Source organism: Nerophis lumbriciformis, linkage group LG08 (assembly GCF_033978685.3).
Source record: "Nerophis lumbriciformis linkage group LG08, RoL_Nlum_v2.1, whole genome shotgun sequence".
NCBI lineage: Eukaryota > Metazoa > Chordata > Actinopteri > Syngnathiformes > Syngnathidae > Nerophis > Nerophis lumbriciformis.
The window spans coordinates 38,724,297-38,740,629 of NC_084555.2; the positions used below are offsets into that span (position 1 = coordinate 38,724,297).

Below are 16,333 nucleotides of genomic sequence, written 5' to 3' on the forward strand. Positions count from 1 at the left end.
ATAAATGGTTTTCAAATATTTTTATTGAATTTTGCAGACAGTACAGCATGATGAATCATGGCAACAGCAAGTTGAGGTATCTACACATTTTACAATGTGTAACATACTAAACCCAACCCTTACAATACCCACCAACTCAATTCCCAAGGTAATTGTCACCTACTGCCCATGAACAGATATAGACACACATGAATATATGCAAACATAGATTCGATCTAACAAAATATATTAAAGATAAATAAAATAATAGATAAGGTAAAATAAATAATACATAAGATAAAAAAATTAACACAAGGAATGGGGGTCAGGAGGAGGAGGAGGGGGGTGTTGGGGGCTTAAGCGGTCAGCTCTGTCTAAATTGTGTTACCATACTCTAATCGCTTGGGGTGATGTCAAGCTTGTCCCTAATAAGGTCTAAGAGGGGGCCCCAAGTTTTATGGAAAGATGACAGATCCTTTCTGCGAGAACCAAAGCTTCTCTAATTGTAGACGCCGCAAGACATCTTGTATCCAACTGTTATGGCTTGGCGGAGACTCAAGCGTCCATTAAAAAAGAATTGTACGCCTAGCCAGCAGAGTCGTTAACGCAATGACATGACGAGCGGTTGCAGGTAAACCGTCCAACTGCGGAACTCCAAAAAGAGCAGTCAGCGGGCTGGGTGTTACTGTCCTATCAAAAATAGTAGACCAAAAACTTGAGAGTTTTGGGAACATCCAGAACATATGCAAATGGTCAGCTGGGGATTGTCTACAGAGGTTACAAGCGTCGCTATGGTTGGGATATATTTTAGCCAGTCCAGCATTGGTGAAATGTGCTTTATGTAGTACCTTACACTGTAGTAGGCCATGCCTAGCGCATATAGACGATGAATGTACCAGCCTCACAGCCTCTCTCCACCGCCCGTCAGGTATAGGTGCTCCAAGGTCATGCTCCGAGGATTCTCTGGCAAGTGAGATATTAAGTGGATTCAGAAAGCCAATTTCATTATATATGACAGATATCAAACGTCATTGGTCAGAGTCAAAGGAGAGAAACCGATCGATTTCTGCTTCTGGGGGGCGGTTGGGAAAATGAAAGTTTTTTTAATAAAATGCCTTGTTTGGAGGTATTGAAAGAAATGAGTATTAGGCAGATTGTATCTTGTTGACAGAGAGGCGAAGGAAGAGAACACTCCATCGTGGTACAGGTCATTGAGAATTTTAAGGCCGTTAGTTGACCAAGCGCGAAACGCGGAATCAGAGCAGACGGGGGAAAGGTGGGATTGTTCAAAATCGGAGCAACGCTGGAAGTTCTGTGGAAGCAGTGATGTGTCCTAAATTGAGTCCAAATTTTAATGGTATTTTTAACAACTGGGTTTAAGAGGTCTGCAATAAACATAAGGGTAGCTGTGAGCAAATCACCGCGTGCAGGGAACATTAGACGATGCCACCTCTGTCAGCCCAAGGTGGACAGGCGGCTGCGGAGTCGCAGCAGACCCAGTACAGAAGTTTAATATTGCAGGCCCAGAAATAATTTCTAAAGTTCGGGAGTGCTAGTCCACCTTCCGACCTAGGGAGCTGTAGAATGGCTTTCCTAAGGCGGGCTGGTCTGTTATGCGAATTGAAAGCAAGAAGTTGTTGATCAAGGCCAACAAAAAATGATTTGTTGAGACATATAAGGATGTGCTGGAAGAGATATAAAAATTTCAGAAGTAAAATCATTTTTATGAGTTTAATGTGGCCAACCAGCGATAGGGGGAGGGCAGCCCACCTGGACAAGTCCGATTTACATTTGTCCAACAGTGCCTGAAAGTTCTTACAGAACAGCTTTGTGGGAGAATTCGAGATAAACACACCCCAATATTTAAATCCGTCCTCTGCGATCTTAAAGGGGATTTGTGAGCGCGGGAGTGACCTTGCCAAATTATTCACAAAAAATAGTTTGCTTTTCTGAATATTCAGTTTGTACCCTGACAAACGACCGAGCTGATCTAGAATCGATAGTATATGGGGAAGAGAGGACGAGGGGTCCGAAACGAAAAACGGAAGATCATTGGCATATACCGTACAGTATAGGGAGAGTTTATGAACCCGACCAAAACGAGTGATACCCTTAAAATTCCTCCCGATTCTTAAGCCAAATAGCAAGCGGTTCAATGGCTATATTAAACAGGGGCGAAAGCGGACATCCTTGCCGGGTCCCACGCTGCAGAGGGAAGTACGCTGAACGGATGCCGTTAGTATGTACGGAGGCAAGTGGAGTCTCGTACAGGACTCTAACCTAAGAAATAAAATTAGGATGAAAACCAAATTTATCCGAAATAAAAAATAAGTAGCCCCACTCCACCCTATCGAATGCCTTCTCCGCATCCAGCGCCACCACAAGTATCAGATGGCGGAGAGAGAACTATATTCAACAATCTTCTGGTATTAAAGAATGGATGCCTCCCCAGCGTGAAACCTGTCTGATCAGCCAAAATTATTGAGGGCATCACGGCTTGGAGACGTATAGAGAGAACTTTCGCCGCAATCTTGCAGTCCACGTTCAAAAGTGACATCGGTCTGTAGCTACCACAAGAGGTAGCATCCCTGTCTTTCTTAAGAAGTAGTGAAATGGAAGCATTCGACAGAGTCCTTGGTAAGCGACCGGCGTTAAAGGAATCATTGAACGTTCTTGCTAAAATGGGGGATAACAGTAATGAGTACCCGGTAAGCCTTGTAGAATTCAACTGTGAAGCCATCAGGGTGACTTTCCATTTTAAAATTGTTTTTTAAATTCAATGAATCAAATATACAGATATTGCCAGTTGCTTTAGATTAACAATAATTTGTGCTGAAATAACTGAATCAAGTACAAACCCCAAAACTAGTGAAGTTGGCCCGTTGTGTAAATGGTAAATAAAAACAGAATACAATGATTTGAAAATCCTTTTCAACTTATATTCAATTGAATAGACTGCAAAGACAAGATATTTAACGTTCGAACTGGAAAACCTTTTTTTTTTGCAAATATTAGCTCATTTGGAATTTGATGCCTGCAACATGTTTCAAAAAAGCTGGCACAAGTGGCAAAAATGACTGAAAAAGTTGAGGAATGCTCATCAAACACTTACCGTATTTGGAACATCCCACAGGTGAACAGGTTAATTGGGAACAGGTGGGTGCCATGATTGGGTATAAAAGCAGCTTCCATGAATTGCTCAGTCATTCACAAACAAGGATGGGGCGAGGGTCACCACTTTGTCAACAAATGCGTGAGCAAATTGTCGAACAGTTTAAGAACATTTCTCAACAAGCTATTGCAAGGAATTTAGGGATTTCACCATCTACGGTCGAAAATATCAAAAGGTTCAGAGAATCTGGAGAAATCACTGCACATAAGCGGCAAGGACGAAAACCAACATTGAATGCCCGTGACCTTCTATCCCTCAGGCGGTACTGCATCAAAAAGCGGCATCAGTGTGTAAAGGATATCACCACATGGGCTCAGGAACACTTCAGAAAACCACTGTCAGTAACTACAGTTCATCGCTACATCTGTAAGTGCAAGTTAAAACTCTACTCGGCAAAGCAAAAGCCATTTATCAACAATACCCAATAAAGCCGCCGGCTTTGCTGGGACCGAGCTCATGTTATACAGATGAAAGTTCAGTTCAGTTTATTTCGAACATGCAAACAATACGTATGCATCACACAGTTCCAGTCGTTTCAGTACAGCACGTCCGAAAAGGAGTAGGACGAAACAGAGCTTATATAATCCTACCCCTTTTCATACCATAACAATGTTATCCAATTTCCTTTTTCTCTGTAACAGAACAGTGAACAGATAAATAATAATGTACCATAGTAAACAAACACATATTAAATACATAAATAATCTTTGTCTCAATAAAAAAAAAAGTGGGGGAGGGGGGGTTCAAGATGTTCATAATTATTGTTCTGTGTACATTGTGAACACTTGTAGTTTGAACAGTCTCTTAAACTGGATCATTTTGGTGCTTTGTTTGATTTTTTTGGTTAATCCGTTCCATAATTTAGTTTCGCATACTGATATACTAAAAGTTTTAAGTGTTTTACGCGCATACAATGTTTTGAATTAGATTTTCCTCTAAGGTTGTATTTCTCCTCTTGTTGAGAAGAATTGTTGTACATTCTTGGGTAGCAGGTTATAGTTTGCTTTGTACATCATTTTAGCTGTTTGCAAATGCACCAAGTCGTTGAATTTCAATAATAGTAATTTAACAAATAAAGGGTTTGTATGTTCTCTATATCAAACATTATGTATTATTCTAATTGATCTTTTTTGTAAAGTTAGTGAATGAAACACACGTTTGTAGTTATTTCCCCATATTTCTACACAATAACTCAGAGTTGGAAAGTGGAAAAGTGTTCTGTGGTCTGACAAGTCCATATTTCAAACTGTTTTTGGAAACTGGGCGTCGTAGTAAAAGAGTGCGGGTACTAGACTGGCCTGCCTGTAGTCCAGACCTGTTTCCCATTGAAAATGTGTGGCGCATTATGAAGCCTAAAATACCACAACGGAGACCCCCGGACTGTTGAACAACTTAAGCTGTACATCAAGCAAGAATGGGAAAGAATTCCACCTGAGAAGCTTAAAAAATGTGTCTCCTCAGTTCCCAAACGTTTACTGAGTGTTGTTAAAAGGAAAGGTCATGTAACACAGAGGTAAAAATGCCCCTGTGCCAACTTTTTTGCAATGTGTTGCTGCCATTAAATTCTAAGTTAATTATTTTTTGCCCCCAAAAAATTAGTTTCTCACTTCCAACATTAAATATCTTGTCTTTGCAGTCTATTCAATTGAATATAGTATTCCGTTTTTATTTATGATTTATACAACATGCCAACTTCACTGGTTTAGTTTTGTAATAATGATGGTTAATCTAACATTATCAATAATTAGTGCCAAATTAATAAACACATTAGGCTGCTTCATTTAACTGAGGTGATGTTAAATTTAAAATAAATTATAGTTAACACAATTGTATTTTGTTTAATAAAAAATCAAGTTGCCCTGACACTAACATGACGCACATTAGCAATACATGTTGTTCAATACAGAATTAACAATGTTGCTTCAACATTGTCATTAATATTTAATGATTTTCAATACACTGGAACATAAATCAATTTAAAATATGTTCATGAATTTTAATTTTGTTAAACAATTTGATTTTCTCATTTCCTTGAAATACAAATTCAGATACACTAATAATGGGTATAGATGCACATTAAAGTACTTTAATACAAAAATATTAGATTGGCCAGTGTATCATTTACATGAGGAAAATTTGACCAATTTGAATAAACTGGAACTTGTAAGTTGATCCAATACCCCATTTTATTCAAGTTTAAGGGGAACTGCACTTTTTGGGGAATTTTGCCTATCGTTCACAATCATGAAAAACATGACTGATGTTTAAAAAAAAGAATGCATTCCAAACATTAAATACATTCGATCAAAAGTCTCAATACAATTCTACATATAGAGCTCCTTAAAGGGGAACATTATCACAATTTCAGAATGGTTAAAACCATTAAAAATCAGTTCCCAGTGGCTTATTATATTTTTCGAAGTTTTTTTCAAAATTTTACCCATCACGCAATATCCCTAAAAAAGCTTCAAAGTGCCTGATTTTAACCACCCGTCCATTTTCCTGTGACGTCACATAGTGAAGCCAACTCAAACAAACATGGCGCATAGAACAGCAAGCTATAGCGACATTAGCTCGGATTCAGACTCGGATTTCAGCGGCTTAAGCGATTCAACAGATTACGCATGTATTGAAACGGATGGTTGTAGTGTGGAGGCAGGTAGCGAAAACAAAATTGAAAAAGAAACTGAAGCTATTGAGCCATATCGGTTTGAACCGTATGCAAGCGAAACCGACGAAAACGACACGACAGCCAGCGACACGGGAGAAAGCGAGGACGAATTCGGCGATCGCCTTCTAACCAACGATTGCTATGTGTTTGTTTGGCATTAAAGGAAACTAACAACTATGAACTAGGTTTACAGCATATGAAATACATTTGGCAACAACATGCACTTTGAGAGTGCAGACAGCCCAATTTTCATCAATTAAAATATTCTGTAGACATACCCTCATGTCAGCAGGCCAGGGAAGCTAGGGTCGATATTCTTCTCTTGATCATCTTCGGTGGCATAAGGGACGGTGTGAGCCAAGACATCCAGGGGGTTTAGCTCGCTCGTCTGAGGGAACAAACTGCCGCCATTGCTTGCCGTGCTACCGAGGTCCTTTGTCCTTGAATTGCTCACACACTCCGGCAGATTCAATGGGGGTCTGGCGGCAGATTTCTTTGACTTTATCGTTGGAAATGCATCTGCTTTGAGTGTCGCAGGATATCCACACATTCTTGCCATCTCTGTCGTAGCATAGCTTTCGTCGGTAAAGTGTGCGGAACAAACGTCCAATTTCTTGCCACTTTCACATCTTTGGGCCACTGGTGCAACTTGAATCCGTCCCTGTTCGTGTTGTTACACCCTCCGACAACACACCGACGAGGCATGATGTCTCCAAGGTACGGAAAACAGTCGAAAAAACGGAAAATAACAGAGCTGATTTGACTCGGTGTTTGAGAAAATGGCGGATTGCTTCCCGATGTGACGTCACGTTGTGACGTCATCGCTCCGAGAGCGAATATTAGAAAGGCGTTTAATTCGCCAAAACTCACCCATTTAGAGTTCGGAAATCGGTTAAAAAAATATATGGTCTTTTTTCTGCAACATCAAGGTATATATTGACGCTTACATAGGTCTGGTGATAATGTTCCCCTTTAAAAAAACATCCAAACACCTTATTTAGGGTTTTATATACTTGATGAAAGTATATATGTAATGTAGCAACGAGCACATTTATAATATTTAATATTGATGTATTTTGGTCATTTTAAGTATACGCGGTGCATTCATTTCAAAAACACATCACGTTGGCTTTTGCTTACTCACTGCAGACTTCATGAGAGCCAACAAACATAATAAAACAGCACTTACTGTACAAGGTCTGCTGTCATTAGCATGCCGACTAGAGATGTCCGATATTATCGGCCGATAAATGCTTTAAAAATGTAATATCGGAAATTATCGGTATCGTTTTTTTTAATTATCGGTATTGTTTTTTTTAATTGTTTTTTTATTTCTTTATTAAATCAACATAAAAAACACAAGATACACTTACAATTAGTACACCAACCCAAAAAACCTCCCTCCCCCATTCACACTCATTCACACAAAAGGGTTGTTTCTTTCTGTTATTAATATTCTGGTTCCTACATTATATATCAATATATATCAATACAGTCTGCAAGGGATACAGTCCGTAAGCACACATGATTGTGCGTGCTGCTGGTCCACTAATAGTACTAACCTTTAACAGTTAATTTGACTCATTTTCATTAATTACTAGTTTCTATGTAACTGTTTTTATATTGTTTTACTTTCTTTTTTATTCAAGAAAATGTTTTTAAATTATTTAGCTTATTTTTTTATTTATTTTTTTAAAAAGGACCTTATCTTCACCATACCTGGTTGTCCAAATTAGGCATAATAATGTGTTAATTCTACGACTGTATATATCGATATCGGTTGATATCGGTATCGGTAATTAAGAGTTGGACAATATCGGAATATCGGATATCGGCAAAAAGCCGTTATTGGACATCCCTAATGCCGACTGCAAGATGTTCATATATTCCTGTTTTGAAGAAAAATGTCTCATAATCCTCACAAAGAACCAGGGGTGTGTCTTTTCGTGTTGTTTTCGCCAGTTCCGCGTCTAGTTGGTCTGTCAAAGTGTCCCAACATGTCGGAGTACGTCCTCAGCCTTCTTCTGTCCAGGTGAGATGCATGATTTATGATATAAAATAAACTTCCAGGGAGTAAGGAAGTGGGGAAGCAGCAGACCACTCAATGATGTAAACATCAGCACACACGGTAGTGATCACGGCGCCGCTATAAATAGTGTGTCTGTGTTGGCATTTATAATAACAATATTGCTAATAATTGGTTAATATTTAAGTCATGAAATATGAATGGAGTATTGTCGGTTTTGGATTGTTATTTATTGGGTTTCATGGGTGGAATAGAGGAACTCCCAATGGCTCCGCTATGAGCTGACTTGTATTTACGTTTATTTAATATTTAGAAATAATGCATTTTTTAAAAATCCATCCGTCATATGTCTTTCATAGTGATTGTGTACGATAGGCAAAATTCCCCCAAAGATGCAGTTCCCCATTAAAGAAAACCCTAACACTGACACAAACATGTATTTATACACACAAAACAACAAAATTAATTCTACAAAGTAGTTGATAGACTAAAAATATATTCAACACAAAGGTTAACTTAATAGGCATTCAAACATCACTTTTATCGTTTTACTTTTATTAAATTGCACAAGATTAACTTTAACTTTTTTGTTAAATGTTGATACCACAATTTTGGATCAATTTATCCATCCCATCCATTTTCTACCATTTGTCCCTTTCGGGGTCCCGGGGGGTGCTGGGGTCTATCATATTTGTGTTAATTATTTTTTCAGTGTACCCGCAGTTAATTAAGAAACCGCTAGAGGGCAGCATTTATTTCCATTGTGTTTTGTTTAAGTTTTTCCATCTAAAAGGTTGGCAGCCAGATATAAAAACCTTTTTTCTTAAGTTTCATATTTGATTAATTTATTGTGTCTATGGCTACGCCAAAGACAAAACGTTTGTAGGTATTTACCGTGTGGTGCCGGTTTTCTGAAGAAGAAAAAAAGTGCTGCCTCATAAAAAAGAAAATGCAATCATTTGCATAATCCGACGGATTTGGATGACATTTTCAGAAAATATCCAAAATAGGTCCTGGAACAAGTGCCTTTGTAGTTTTAGTTATTATTATTTATATATGAGCTTGTCAAAATACTTATTGTTGATATTCATTCTGTCATCATACAAGGGTTCTTAACCACTTTGACCTCAGCGCCCAACTTTTCCACTACAGAGGGGCCCCTGGCCCTCTCAAATATTAACACTGAGTGAGTAATATTGATAAACAATATCTATATATTACAATCTTGTCAAATAATTTGAGAGCAAGTGTTATCACAAAGATTATTATTCAGGCGTAGGTTAGGCTGATTACAAAAATAAATTCTAATCTAATATATTTTTTAAAATGAGGCACCGATGAAAACTGAAGAAAATAAATGTACATACAATTATGCAGTTAATTATAACTAAATTGATAATAAAATATGTTTTTTTTAATAAACTCAAAATTAAAATCCAAATGAAAATACAGCTGCACCACTTTAGTCATAATTTTTGCGCTTAGGAAACTTTTCTTTGACTTTAACGCCAGTCTTCTGTTTGTTTGATATTTTCATTACTGTCACAAGTGGTGTAAAAGTGTATTACAACTGAAGACTGCTGCGGTCCATATGGACCACAGTTGAGAAATAGATATGAATGGGGCAGCGTCGCTCGGTTGGTAGAGTGGCCATGCTAGCAACGTGAGGGTTCTAGGTTCGATCCCCGCTTCTGCCATCCTAGTCACAGCTGTTGTGTCCTTGGGCCAGACACTTCACCCACTTGCTTCCAGTGCCACCCACACTGGTTTAAAAATGTAACTTAGATATTGGGTTTCACTATGTAAAGCACTTTGAGTCTCTAGAGAAAAGCGCTATATAAATATAATTCAATTCAATATTTTTGCCGGCCCTCTAGGGGACACTCACGGCCCAACAATGGTTAAGAAACACTGGTATAAGCCATCCATCCATCCATTTTCTACTGCTTGTCCCTTTTGCCGTGGATGCTGGAGCCTATCCCAGCTGCATTCGGGGTACACCCTGGACAAGTTGCCACCTCATCGCAGGGCCAACACAGATAGACAGACAACATTCACACACTAGGGACCATTTAGTGTTGCCAATCAACCTATCCCCAGGTGCATGTCTTTGGAGGTGGGAGGAAGCCGGAGTACCTCCGGGTACTCCGGCTTCCTCCCACGCGGGGAGAACATGCAAACTCCACACAGAAAGACTATGAGATCGGGAATATTAAATATACTTGTTAAATAAAACCTCTGCCTTCTTTTAATGAATGCGTAGGCCTACTACGCTACTGTCTTCTAATATGGTCATTCTGGTGGTACTTGGAGAGCCAAAGGTTTTCTGAGGTGGTACTTTGTGAAAAAAGTTTGAAAAAGGTTTATACCGTTTTTGTTTTGGTTTGTTTCCTGGTATGTAAACAAATGCTAAAATTAACCAAAATATATAAACTGTTTTTTTCCTTCATTGCTCTTGTTATTTTGTTCAAGGAAACTTTTAGCGTTGGTGCGCATGCTCAGTAGCGTTGGGCAGCATATTTTTTTCACCGGGACTCATCATCATCATCATCATCGTCGTCACGTGATTGTCAGACAAAACCAAAGCTGAGTCGATGGACAGACAATGCAGTCCTTCTTCCCGAGCAATGATGGGGTCTCCCAGCAGAACAATGTGCTTCCTAAAGAGTGAAAGGAAATCCTTCCTAGATTGGATTGGAAAGGAAACATCAGATTGACATGAGGGAGAAAAAATGTCCTGCAGAGGACATTCTCGCCTGAGAAGAGAATTGTGCCTCTTCTTCTTCCTTTTGGTGCGGCTTCCTAATCCCTCCCCATTTAGCACATTCAAAAAGTCGTTTTCCTTCATTTTAATCAACATAACACTGGGATTGTCAAAAATAAAAGCATCTGCATGTACACAAGTAGAACTACAAATCAACTAAATGTTACATTGGGCCGTCATGTACCAAACTCAACACAACTTTACATGACATTACAGATGTCAAATATCACAAATATAAACTTTTGTTACATTTTCTTATACAATGAATTAAAAATAAATTACGTGTTGGTGAATCAGTTTTACAAACTGCTTGGGTCTGGGAGAATATCGCTGGCTAAAATAATATTACTGCTGGGAATTTGGCAAGGCAATGAACAATAAGGTCATTATTATCCCTAAACATATTCCTTTCATCCCTTGCAGTCCTGGGCAAGGTTGCTTTACTCACTGGACACTTCATTAGGTACACCTGCACTTTATAAGGAGATCCAAACTTGTGTCTGCAAATATTGATTTGTTATGCTCAGTTTTGATTGATTGATCAATTGAAAGGCTTTGAAGAGGGCTATCAATATGTATTTGGTATGATGATGATAGTTATCAAAAACAATCTCCAATGTTCGACACGTTTACGAACTCTAATTATGATGGCTTATTTGAACTGGTACTATTTTGTCAATACATGATGACACAATGTTTCGTTTTTGTCCGCTCATCCTCCTAGTTGATTTGTGCGTCAAACCACATCAAGTCATACTTTAACGGTCCTGATGACAGTCTGGTATTATTTTGTCTCAAAATGACCCAAAAAGATCAACCATCTGATTCATAAAAACAACGCCATTATCCAGTTTCCAACAGACCACATCAAGTCATACCTCTAATTAAAGCTCTTGGTGACAGCTTCCTCAAACTGCAATTATTTTGCCAGTATGTCTTCTGTAATGACAAAATGGCCAAAGAGGCCAATCAGGTGAATCACAAAAAAATGTCAAAGTGTACTTGTAACAGCTTCATAAATCAGTTTACACACCAAGTCATACCTGGAATTAAAGGTCTTGATGAGGGCTTTCCACATGTGTTGTTCTTTTTTCTTAATATGCCCTCATATCAGTGGCGCAAAAAGTGGGTACGCACTTTGTGCAGCACATCTGGGCAACAAAGCGATGGGCATGGAACTACACTGTCTGTATTTAACAGCAATTTGTGCACGTGTGAAGGACATGATCGATTTTGACAGTCTGTAAGTTATGTCCGTGTATCGGGAGGATGCTTGTCAATGTTCAGGTTCGCTAAAACTGCTATCACTGTAAAACCCACATTAAAAAATACTGTACACATTTATAAAATCATAAAAATATTATTTACACAAAATAATCCCTAAAATGAAACTACCGTCTGACACACTAATACTGATACTCTTACACATTTTACTATTCATCCTTATGATTTTGAACTAAAAAATTGGCAAACGGACTCTTTAAATGACTTCAAGGTGACAAGTTGCATACTGTGGTTGTCAACATGATTTCTGTTTTGAGGTAGAAGTCCAAATAAATAAATAAGTCCATACGTTTCCTTGGCTGTGCTGCACCATCTAGCAGCTTGTGGGGGCTGGGGGGGACACTGTGACGTGTTTGCACACACTTTAAAAAGTAGGTAGCTGTGCCCCTGCACCTTATGACTATCATAAACAACACAATACTTTTTGCTTAAAAAAGACCAACATCAATTCCACTGCACATTAAACCCACAAATACGAAAACATCAAAGGTATATTCTTTGGCATCAATTTGTCCAGATGTGATGTGCGTTCTTAACACACACACACACACACACACACACACACACACACACACACACACACACACACACACACACACACACACACACACATAGAAGTGACAAACTACAATAATAATGTTATTGATAAATGAATACCACTATATGATAACCAATAAAAACCAAGCATTATAATATCTGTTTGTATTGTGCAGGTGTACCTAACAGCCTTATTGCTAGCGACGGGAAAGCGGGATGAAGAAATATAGGAAAGTTAGTGGTCAGCTTTCTTTGCCAAAAGGACTACCTGAGTAGAGGACGACATAACCGGCCCTTTTGTGCTCCACGAGTACCGTTTCTGGCGCCATTAGCGAGCGGACAGAAGATGGACGACAGCTGATTAAACAGAAGGTGAAACGTCACCTCCTTTCTCCGGCATGAACAGCTGCAGCCACACAATTCCTTGTTCAAACCGAGTGCACAACAAGCACCGATGGATTGGAAGCGGCGTGAGAATCCGACGCCTCCATGTCGCCATCCCATGACTGGCCTTTTCTCTCCCAGTTTGTGGGCTAACACTGGAAATGAATGTGTTGATGCTGATGCACTTTGCCGTCCATGTGGGAGTGTGTGTGCGTGTGAATGTCAGTGTAGATTTTGGGATAGATCTTGGCGGCTCCCCCCTGGTTGAGGAGGAGCTGCTGCTGCGTCAGGTACTCCTCATAGTTCATGGAGCTCACGCAGTCTTTGTCCGGACTGGACGAGCCGGACGATGCCGGCGCGCAGCCTCGCTCACGCTCTCGACACGGCGGCCGCTGGGAGCCGTGCGGCGCCTGCGGGGCTGGGGCAGGGGGGCCGGAAGGGGGGCACTGCTTCCTACTCTGGCAAAACCAAAGCAGCACCGTACCAAAGATGAACACTATTCCGGCGGGGATGCCGATGATGACCGGCCAGGGGAGGGAGCTGGAGGCAGCTGGGAAGATGGGCATGACGGGAGGCTTGGTGTCTGCAAGGGAAAATGGAAGATGTTCAGAGAAGATGTCTCACGTGAGAGCAGAAAATAACATTCTGTCTTTTTCTCTGATCTAATCCAACCAAATATATTTCATTCCCCTCGAACAGTGATTCTCAACCAATTTGACCTCGGGGCCCAACTTTTCCACTGCAGAGGGTCCTGGAGCCCACTCTAATACTAACACTGAATTAGTCATCTTAGTGGTCAATAGTTGTATTTAACCTACTTACATTTTACAACCTTGTCAAATGATATGAAAGCTAAAGTTAATCACAAAGATTATTATCAGGGCTTAGGTCAGCCTGATTACAAAAATAAATTGTAATCAAATATACTAAAAAAGAAGGGACTTGTGAAAACTGATGAAAATAAATGTACAGTACATACAATTAGGCGATGCTAAAATAAATACATTCCAACTAAATTAGAAATAAAAAAAGAATAATAAATATTTCTCAAATAAAATAAAATAAAATTTAATGAAAATACAGCTTCACCACTTTCATCATAACTTTTGCGCTTAAGGGACTTCTTCTATTTGTTTGAGATTGTCATTACTGCCACAAGTGTATAACAACTGAGTATCACTCCGGCCCATACGGAGCACAGCTGAGAAACATATATATATATATATATATATATATATATATATATATATATATATATATATATATATATATATATATACTGTATATGTGTGTATTTTCTTTTATTTGTGTGTCTGTATGCGGAGTAAAACTATGGAACAAACTGGACTTAAAACACAAGCAATGCCAAACTATTAATCGATTTAAACTATTAAACAAACATGGGGTCTGGTTCAAATATAGAGATGAGGGTCTTTAATTTGACCTGCTGTTGTACTCTGTCTCAAAGTGTTATCATGTGCACAATGTTTCCTTACCATTATTGCTATGTTGTCTATTACCATTATTGCTATGTTTTCTATTACCATTGTTGGTATTTTGTCTATTACCATTGTTGATATATTCATTATTCCTACATTGTTGATACAAATGATTGTTACAGTGTAATAATTATTGTTACTTGTGGTAATGCCACTATGATACAACATCTGTATTATAATCCTTGAACAAAGTAACAGTGAAACTCATAGGAATAATCACTGAATGGAGAACTGGGGGTGGGATTAAATAAATGATCTTCTTCCCACTCCCTTTCAGGCAAAACTGGACAATCATGCATTACATACTATACATTACCTTTTGCACCATATTAATCTATATTATTATGTGTTGTCAACTTTGTACTTTTTTATGTCATTTCCTGAAATAAATAAATAAATGAAAAATGAAATGAAAATGTACCCCGCCTTCCGCCCGAATGCAGCTGAGATAGGCTCCAGCACCACCCGCGAACCCGAAAGGGACAAGCGGTACAAAATGGATGGATGGATATATATACATACACACAAACACATATATACTGTATGTGTATATATATATATACTGTACATATGTATACATATAAATATAACTGTGATGAGGTGGCGACTTGTCCAGGGTGTACCCCGCCTACCGCCCAAATGCAGCTGAGATAGGCTCCAGCGACCCCCCGCGATCCCAAAAGGGACAAGCGGTAGAAAATGGATGGATGTATAAATGTATATAAATACACACACACACACACACACACTATATATATATATATATATATATATATATACTTGTCCAGGGTGTACCCCGCCTTCCGCCCGATTGTAGCTGAGATAGGCTCCAGCGCCCCCCGCGACCCCAAAGGGAATAAGCGGTAGAAAATGGATGGATGGATGGATGGATGGATATATATCAATCCATCCAATTTCTACCGCTTATTCCCTTCGGGGTCCCGGGGGCACTGGAGCCTATCTCAGCTACAATCGGGTGGCAGGCGGGGTACACCCTGGACATAATTTCCAGCTGTATTATTTTCTCAAAACTATTATCAATCTACTTGATATTCATCCATCCATCTTCTTCAGCTTATCCGAGGTCTGGTCGCGGGGGAAGCAGCCTAAGCAGGGAAGCTCAGACTTCCCTCTACCCAGTCACTTCGTCCAGCTCTTCCCGGGGGATCCCGAGGCGTTCCCAGGCCAGCCGGCAGAGATAGTCTTCCCAACGTGTCCTGGGTCTTCCCCGTGGCCTCCTACCGGTCGGACGTGCCCGAAACTTCTCCCTAGGGAGGCATTCGGGTGGCATTCTGACCAGACCTTATCTGGCTCCTCTCGATGTGGAGGAGCAGCGGCTTTACTTTGAGCTCCCCCCGGATGACAGAGCTTCTCACCATATCTCTAAGGGAGAGCCCCGCCACCCGGCGGAGGAAACTCATTTCGGCCGCTTGTACCCGTGATCTTGTCCTTTCGGTCATGACCCAAAACTCATGACCATAGGTGAGGATGGGAACGTAGATCGACCGGTAAATTGAGAGCTTTGCCTTCCGGCTCAGCTCCTTCTTCACCCCAACATATCGATACAGTGTCCGCATTACGGAATAAGCCGCACCGATCCGCCTGTCGATCTCACGATCCACTCTTCCCTCACTCGTGAACAAGACTCCGAGGTACTTGAACTCCTCCACTTGGGGCAAGATCTCCTCCCCAACCCGGAGATGGCACTCCACCCTTTTCCGGGCGAGAACCATAGACTTGGACTTGGAGGTGCTGATTCTCATCCCAGTCGCTTCACACTCGGCTGCGAACCGATCCAGTGAGAGCTGAAGATCTTGGCCAGAAGAAGCCATCAGAACCACATCATCTGCAAATAGCAGAGACCTAATCCTGCAGCCACCAAACCAGATACCCTCAACGCCTTGAGTGCGCCTAGAAATTCTGTCCATAAAAGTTATGAACAGAATCGGTGACAAAGGGCAGCCTTGGCGCAGTCCAACCCTTACTGAAAACGGGTCCGACTTACTGCCGGCAATAC

The 16,333-nt window shown here is 40.1% G+C and overlaps 1 protein-coding gene across 2 annotated transcripts in view; it reads right to left on the reverse strand.

Moving 5' to 3' along the window:
• Positions 1–10,691: 10,691 nt before the first annotated feature.
• The window catches only part of LOC133611772 (fibroblast growth factor receptor-like 1), a 99,147-nt gene continuing 93,505 nt past the window's right edge, over positions 10,692–16,333 (reverse strand). The window contains exons 7-8 of one of the 2 annotated variants that reach the window (XR_009816034.2): positions 11,656–13,400; positions 10,692–11,551 (exon numbers count right to left, since the gene is read on the reverse strand). Coding sequence is in view for 1 of the 2 variants with exons in the window: in XM_061968897.2 (XP_061824881.1) it covers positions 12,967–13,400 (434 nt within the window). In the remaining variant the exon portion in view is untranslated. Of the gene's footprint in view, positions 13,401–16,333 lie in introns of both variants that reach the window. The other variant, XM_061968897.2, reaches the window with a different exon arrangement.